This window comes from Simochromis diagramma, unplaced genomic scaffold, assembly GCF_900408965.1.
Source record: "Simochromis diagramma unplaced genomic scaffold, fSimDia1.1 OVJJ01000176.1, whole genome shotgun sequence".
NCBI lineage: Eukaryota > Metazoa > Chordata > Actinopteri > Cichliformes > Cichlidae > Simochromis > Simochromis diagramma.
Window position 1 is genome coordinate 4,311,364 of NW_024386892.1, and position 8,326 is coordinate 4,319,689.

The following is an 8,326-nucleotide window of genomic DNA, read 5'->3' on the forward strand; positions in this document are numbered from 1 at the left end:
TCTTTGTTTACTCTCCTCTTTTAAATCACTGCTGGTCTGTGTTGCACGGATTTCTGGATGTGCATCGGTTAAAGTCACAACCAGCTTCAGAAGGAACAAAATATTTGTTTCCACATACAAAGTTTTATTCCAGGCAGATGTTTTAGCTTGGAATAAGGGTGTAGTGATGCTGTAATACTTTCTCTTTCAAGATTCAGTATGAATAAGAAATGAGTAAGTAAGGATGAACTGTTATGTATTATTCTGCTTATACAAGCTTTTATTGCAATAAGCAACATGTCATCATTCAGAGGACTCGGCTGGAAAAATAAACACAGAATATCCTGAAAGTTTTAATCGTGGCATTGCGAGTAGAGCAGATGATGAGCAGCTTTATTATGTTTTCTTTCCTTGATTCTTTTTACACTCTAATAAGTAATGAACCGTTCAGTCGTCACCTGGTAAAGCAATATTGATGACTGAAGCTAACAGCTCTAAAACAGCTTTTTATATTGGATTATTTTCTTGGTACCCTGTGTGCACTTTAAATCTTTTATTCATGCCATTATGTCTTTATTATGTGAAGCACTTTCCTTGTGACAAAAAACTTCTGTACTAATAAATTTGTCTTGCCCTGCTTTGGCGAGTGGGTCCCAAACTGTGGTCCAGCACCCCATAAGGGCTCTGGCTGAACTCGAGGCATTTATAACTGCTCACAGACCGTTCACACACTGTTTGCTCTGTAACGTCCTGAAAGAAAATCCCAGCAGCACCAAAACATGTTTCTGTTACAGGTTAGAGACTAAAGAAAGCTAAAGCACTGATCAGGGTTGAATTGTAAAAGATCCGTCGGGTTTTCCCAGATTTCTTCCTGTTAAAAGGGAGTTTTTCCTTCCCACTGTCTGACTCTGGGGTGAGCTCTTCTCTCACCCCAACCAATCACAGAAGGTGGCCCCGCCCCTCCCTGAGCCTGGTTCTGCCGGAGGTTTCTTCCTGTTAAAAGGGAGTTTTTCCTTCCCACTGTCGCCAAAGTGCTGCTCATAGGGGGTCACGTGATTGTTGGGTTTTTCTCTGTGTGTTTTATTGTAGGGTCTATATTACAATATAAAGCACCTTGAGGTGACTGTTGTTGTGATTTGGTGCTGTGTAAATAAAACTGAATTGAACTGAAGTGACTGTGTCCCTGTGTGTGGGCAGCACACGGAGTCAGTTTGTTGGGGTTAAGGTTTAAAAACACCAAAGAGATGCTGGAAAACTGGGAAGAAGTGTAATTACATGAGCTGTATATAAAAGATGTACGTCTCTTATCAGTGATTATCACAGTCTCAGCTGTTACGCTCTATTCAAACAAACCCCAAACTTGATGTTTCTGTGACACAGTCAGCTGTGCCACACATTCATTTCCATCACACCCAAAACATCGACGACGCTCTGCAGGCTACGAAAGGCCAAAGTAAGTCAGGACAGAGCTCGTTTTTTAAGTAATCCCACAAACATTCACACAGTTTCAGTAAGAAATGTTAATACGTGATAATTAACAGATTCATTAAACAATAACAGCTAGTCCTAGAGTTAAATGTGAGAGGACTGTGCAGTGGATGAATTTGTAAAGCACCTTACAACAGAAAACTCTCCAGTTAGGAACAAAGCGGCGTTTTCTCCCCGAGCTGAATGACAGCGATGCATCCAAACCCTCAAAATGTCGTCAGCGTGGCACAGAGCGAGAGACCTTGGCAAGTGTGTCCATTGTGCTGCTTTCACACATGTATTTTGGGGGGAGAATGTGGGAGGTGTCCTTGTTTTTTAGACTTCTTGGTATAGCAGTCTCCCCCCCCCCCCCAAAACCACCCCACCTCCCCACCTCCCTCCCTCCCTCCTCCTCCTCCTTTATCCTCCTCTTCTCCCCTCTTTTATCCGAGTGTTTGTGGCCCCCTCAGTCTCAGAGCGACTCGGAGCCGAGGAGCGTCACATGGTAAGAGCACCGGGCCTCCACTCATCAACAGCTAACCTTCTCTTCATCTCCACTGCTTCCTCAAACTGTCTGAGAAAATATTAGACACAACAAAGAAAGGTCTTTTTTTGTTTTTTGTCATGACTTATTGATGAGGGTGCAAAGGGAGTGGAGGGGTGGTTGGGGGAGAAATATTTTACTTTGTTTTTATCTCCAGAAACGTGACGCTTACTGTGAAAACAGATGTTTGGTGTCATTTTTGTTCCTGAAGATGTTAAAAAAAGGGAAGTGAGGGAGACGAATATGGGAGCGCCATGTCAACATACAACTGCATGAAGTGTAGCCGTACACAAAGTCTTGATTATGAAGAAATGCTTTTATTATTTTCCTCCAGGTTTTTTCAAATCCAAACAATACCATGCAATCGTTGCTCCGTTCTAATGCTGTGCATCCTGAAACTCTTTGTTCAATTCAGAAATGTCACTTTAGACTCTTTGGTGTTGATCCACAGGAACGTGGACTGTGGGATTTTGGATCATCAAGAATGATTGTTTTTCTATTTCTGAGGCTTTAAGGGAGGATTTTTGGCGGCAGCTTGTCTTTGAATAATCAAACAGCAGAAAGTAGAAGTGATGCTGAACTTTAGAAGCTGGGAGACGGGTTAGGATCCTTTCTTGAACTACAGTGTTTACTAATTTTATTTGTTTGTGCACTGAAATGGAGTCAAACTCACGTCCATCTGGTAAAATCTGGCTCTGCGTCAGATTTTCTTGACGTGTTTCTTGAGTTATTTTTTGTACGTGGACCTCGCCGTCAGTAATCACACACTAATTTGTACCTTGCTGGTAGAATTTGGCGACCTTTGTGTTTTGACTGTATCTGGCGAGCGATGTGACTGAGCATGTGTGAGAGTGCACGCTCACACACATCACTTGTAATTCACGCATCGGCTCACTGGAAATCACAGCGGCCGTGAGGCCCGGGAGCCTGATGCTCTGCTGATTTAATTTTCCATTTCCAACACATGAACATTATTAATGGCTCTCATTCTGGTCATATAAAAGCATCATTACCACACAGTGCTACAGCCCGTTTTATTGCACTGACCTGATGTACGCGAGTAATTCCTCTAATAATCTAGATTGTGTTTACATAAGAGTAATTGGGAAACATGATTAATCAAGCTTGTAGCAGCTAAACTGAAAACAGAGTCTATTTAAAAACTTTGAAGCTTAATTTTCACAATAAAATGCAAGAAAAGATGCGTCAAAAATAACAAACAGTCCATTCAGTTTGAATAAAGGATTTTTTCTGGAGGATAAGTAAATGTGGAAGTACTGGTGGGTCCTGAAAGCCTCCCCAGTGCTCGCTGACAGCACCACGTCCGGGCTGGACTCCTCTTGGTGGAGTGTTTCTGACGCTTGGCTGATTTTCAATAAGACAACGACAGACTCACCCCCCCGCTGAGTGCCCATTGTCCATTTGTTAACACTTAACACTCATGTGTCCGGATGCTCTTTGGCACTTCTTGGTGCTTTGGGTTCTGATGAGAAACTCTCTTAAACTGTTTTACATGTTCTGGAGTAGAAACCGCCACTCGTAGTTTTGTATATGCTGCGATGCTAACTTCCTGTACTGATGAAGTGTGCACTGACCCAGTTCTGTTGCACCAGTCATTAAACTTTTATTGTGCTTTCTATTCAAAAATTCATTTTAAAGTTGTAAACAAATCTGTTTTTGTCCTTTGATAGATGTATTTTATGGGTTGATGCAAGAAGTTACCAGAAAGTAAAGATAGAAGAAGCTTTTATTTCTTTAGTGGCTCTGCTTACAGCCCCCGAGTCTCATTCAATGTTTACACATGTAGACAAGCTTAAAGCAGCAAATAAAATCACTTACTGTTGGTTTTAATTTGATTTCCTTACTTCAAAGATTAACAGTTAAAGGAAAGGCTAGCGTGAAACTTTCCGAAAAGCTAAATTATCATCAGATCATAAATGCTGGCAAATACACTCTCGACTCTGTCCAACACACTATTTACCTAAATGTAACAGGTTAAATTCAGACCATAGATGGACTACAAACATCTTGTCCTTTGTGCACACGGTTATGAAATATGAAGAATAGTGCTGCTTACTATTACAGATTACAGCTGTGCTGAGACGTATTCACAGCACACATCAAACAAAGCTTCAGTCAGAGAGATTGTGAAGTCTTTACACAGACAAATGGAAACAAATTCAGACAAATACACGTCTGTATTTGCAAAATTAACTTCAGCTTCACTGAAAAATACTCGACTCCGTGTCATCGAGGTACATCATGGCGATTCTCCAACACACTGTGGACTCTCCTGATGATGGCTCATTGTTGAGCAATGAAAAATGAAGAAAACCAAACGACTTCCTGTTCAGGTCTAAAAATATGACTGAATATTCTCATCTCACAGGAAAATATGAAGGAAATCTATTTGTTTGTTTTAAAGGATACAAACTTTTTTTCACAACAGCACAGACTTTTATGGCTCTGTGGAAGTCTCATCAGTAAGTTATAGCAGCAGGAGTTTTATTCTGTGTCAGAAACATGTGTTTTGGACACACAAAGCTCAGTGGAACCAAGAAACCAGCAACTGTTGCCTTTCAGCCCAAAGCCTGATCTTTCTCCTGTCCAACTCACAAGCTTTAATACCTAGATTGTTTAGCAAGAATGCCACCAGTCCCATGGTCGGCCATCCCTCCAATCCCCAAATATAATTTCTTTCCCATTTTAAATATGGACACACGACTGAGTAAATGTCAGACTGGACAGATGAAAATTCCTGCTCAGGGACGTAAAGTTTGTGTCCAGAAAGACTGGAGGTTCTAACATTTACACAAACTGTGACTGTGCTGTGACTTCAGCCATCAGCTGTGCTCCTCTTCCTCCTCCAGTTGGCTGATAAGGGTTGTGATTATGTCACCTAGCACATAGCTTACACTCAAGAATATTACATAAAGCTGCAATGACATGATGGCTGTCCAGCTGGCACAAAGTCTAGTAATCATCTCTTTCCTGTAACCTTTAGTTCGATTGTCTTAAAATTAACTGGTGCTACCATTTTTGCCGTTTTCTCCAACATGAATTTAATTCCAGCTTAAAAGTGCTTCTAAATACTTCACAGCTTTCATAACCTTTCTTCCCTTCCCTGAACAGCCACAATGAGTGCCCTGCCATGTTGTGTCCTCGTCCTCCTCCTATTCGTCCCCATCCTCACTGAAGCCAAACGCCAACCAGGGCAGGAGAAGCCTGACAAACCCCGTCAGCCTCCTCCATCACCTCAACCGGCCAAGAGACCCAGAAATCGCTCCGTGCCAGGCTCCGGAGAGCTGACCACCAAGGAGGGGCATCGCTGTGTTTGGCAGACATCGGGTGAAGGTCTGGTGAGCCTGCTGGTGAACTGCAGCATTGAAGCACAAGGAGACCTGCAAAGGTGAATTATAAATCCTCTAAACATTCATACTGGTGCTTTGCTCTTGTTTCAGACGACTCAGTGTTTATTTCCACTTAAAGAGACAAAGTCCTGTGAACACACGACTGTAGAAAAAGGAAAGAAGTTTTTGCACTCACTTTTAAAGTGGGAGTGGAAAGCTCTGCAGGTGATTCACTAACTTCCAGTTAATTTAAATCCCAAAATGCAGACAATTAATTTTAGTAATGACCAACAAAGTCTACTGATAGCAGCGGAAATTAGTGTGAAAAATGAGCTGACAGCGAGTAGTGCACGAACAGACGAGTGTGTTTCTGAAAGAGCAGGACAGATCAGGTCAACGAGGACGAATCCATATGTACTCACATGTGTTGTGTTGACAATCAGGGACGTGTGCGGTCTCTGAGGCTGCTGTTCTCTGTATGAATTAGGCTCAGGGTGCCTTATTACAACGAAGTGTCCCATATTGCCTGATGTGTAGAATGAAGAACACAAAACATGATTTTTACCAACAGATCCCGACTAAATGAAGTTAGTGTTATTGATATTTTTAAAATCCATTTGAAAACTCATATTTATTTTATTGTTGTTTTATTCTTTTAACACAGAACTTCAGTCACAACCATTATTTTTAAATGTGGTTACATTAAAAAAAATCAGTTGACATGTGCAAATGCCCTCAGTGCTCTTTTCGCTCGCTTGTGAGGCTGCAGGTATTAGTTAAAGTCAATAACTTGTGTTGTAAAATTCAGATATTATTGTAACACAGTCCAGGTTTGCCTGAGTCAAGTGTATCGTAAAGACAAATCACTACTCCATAACCGATTCTGATGTTTCAGAGCTCGCTGTGTGCGCACTGCTGAGAAAAGACGGATGCTTTTGTGCTTCCTGCAGATTTCTTTATGGGCTGTACTCAGATTCTTCTCCTCCTTTTTCAGCTTTAATGATAAATTTGATTAGATTAAACTTGACAGGTACAAAGACAATTAAAGTCCATTAGGATCTATTCAGAAGTGCAAAAAGAAAAACAACAGCATTACATACAAAAAGTGCAGTTATATACAGGGTGGGCCATTTATATGTATACACCGTAATAACATGCCCAATGTGCTGCCCAACACAATGGGCAGCACATTGAACACATTTTATAAGTGGTCAGAAACTTATAAATAACTCATGAAAGAATAAAGTTACGTTGAAACCAAGCACACCATTGTTTTTCTTGTGACATTACCAATAAGTTTGATGTGTCACATGGCCTCTCTTCCTATTGAAAAAAACAAAAGTTGTATCCAAGATGGCCGACTTCTAAATGGCCACCATGGTCACCACCCATCTTGAGGAGTTTGCCCCCTCACATACCGTATACTAATGTGCCACAAACAGGACTTTAATATATCACCAACCATTCCCATGTTATTACGGTGTATCCATATAAATGCTCCACCCTGTAGATTAAAGCCTCTGCGAGACGCTGAGCCTCATCATGTGCACACACCACCATCATAATGTGGCACAGTTTGAAGCATGCTGCCTGCCATAAATCTTAGTAAATAATGTTTGAATTATTCATTCAAATATTACTTATAATGCTGACTTCAAGCAGTACAGAAATGTCATTTAAACCACCGAAGAGCTTTGAATGCTCGGAGAGAGAAGACGAGTGCTTTATGAGACTCATACCATTCAAACCATTCGGACACACTGGGTATAACGGTCTGTGCACATGGTGTCCAACCATGCCAAGCTTGTGGAGCTCTCTTGACTTTGGCCTTTGTGCTCCTCCTGCAGGTATTGGTGTCGTTACGCTGGTAAACCAGACCTCTGCCAGGCCTATGGGGTGAAGTCCAGCCAGTACTGGAAGCAGCTGGTGGGAAAGCTGAAGAAAAGGCAGAATGCCTGCGAAGGGGAAAAAGTCCTGAAGGCCAAAACCTGCAAGAAGGCGCCCGGAGAGGCCCACATGAAGCTCGCTCAGCGCAACGGGGAAGACGACAAGAAGGGAGGGAAGGAAGGAGGGAAGAAGAAACCAGCTGGTAAGAGTGTAGGAGGAGGAAGGATGGACAAAAGGAAGAAGAAGGAAGAGGAGGCAGAGGAGAAGAAGAAGAGGAGGGAGGAAAGGACTGAGGCCGAGGATGAGGAGGGAATGCAGAGTGACATGGAGCCGGTGCAGGCTTACTGCAGCGAGGGCTGGCACTCGGTCTGCTCCTTCTTTGTCAAGTTCTTTGAAGGCTGATGAGAAATTGTTTTGGATTTATGATGGTGCGAATTCACAATCTGAAAACACTGGAAATCATGTTCTTAGTCTCATGGGAAGAATCAGGCAGCTCGTTTATAACAATATATATATTCTTTAATTTCATTTTCAACATGGAGCTGCTTTAATAAAAAAAAAACCACATTGTGTTATATTTGGACATAAAAACTTTGATAACATCAGCTTTTTATAGAGTCTGACTTTTTTCCTCTAACCAATTAGCCCCATGGCATCTCCTTAGCTATGCTACATTGGAGAGATAATTACTACCAGGCAATATAAATTATGCAAAACCATTAAAATTAAAGGTGTTAATGTTCATTGAACATGATTAATTTATTAGAAAATCATTAGCCTGTTAATTTAATCTGAAATGGGAAAGAGTCGACCTGTAAAGGTACTTTTTGTAATAACCTTCAGTGGGTGTGTCAGGCTTTCCAGGTGTTTTAATATTTGTTTTTAGTTCAGCTCACGTTTCATTAATGCAGGACTCACTGCTACAGTTGGCTTTACACAAAACTTCTCATCAGCATGAGGCTAACAGTATAAACCCCATAATTCGCATCAAGTTTCTTTATTTGGAAAAAATAAACCAATTAGTTTGTATTAGATTTCACTTTTTGTTTGAGTACGTTTAGATTTTGGATGTGTGTCTTGCCATCATAGGCGTGTTTTC

General features: G+C 41.4%; 1 protein-coding gene across 1 annotated transcript; it reads left to right on the forward strand.

The window, feature by feature from the left end:
• Positions 1–1,858: 1,858 nt before the first annotated feature.
• Positions 1,859–7,789, forward strand: fgfbp3 (fibroblast growth factor binding protein 3). The gene is made up of 3 exons (XM_040034014.1): positions 1,859–1,951; positions 5,123–5,399; positions 7,188–7,789. Exons 2-3 carry the CDS (start codon positions 5,128–5,130, stop codon positions 7,627–7,629), a joined length of 714 nt encoding a protein of 237 aa, XP_039889948.1. The 5' UTR covers positions 1,859–1,951; positions 5,123–5,127; the 3' UTR covers positions 7,630–7,789.
• The last annotated feature ends 537 nt before the right edge of the window (positions 7,790–8,326 follow it).

What these genes read in the sequence shown, in the direction of transcription:
- fgfbp3 (XM_040034014.1), top strand. Translation starts at nt 5,128, where the DNA reads ATGAGTGCCCTGCCATGTTGTGTCCTCGTCCTCCTCCTATTCGTCCCC. An exon ending in GCACAAGGAGACCTGCAAAG is followed by an intron (nt 5,400 to 7,187) that starts GTGAATTATAAA and finishes CTCCTCCTGCAG; the next exon opens with GTATTGGTGTCGTTACGCTG.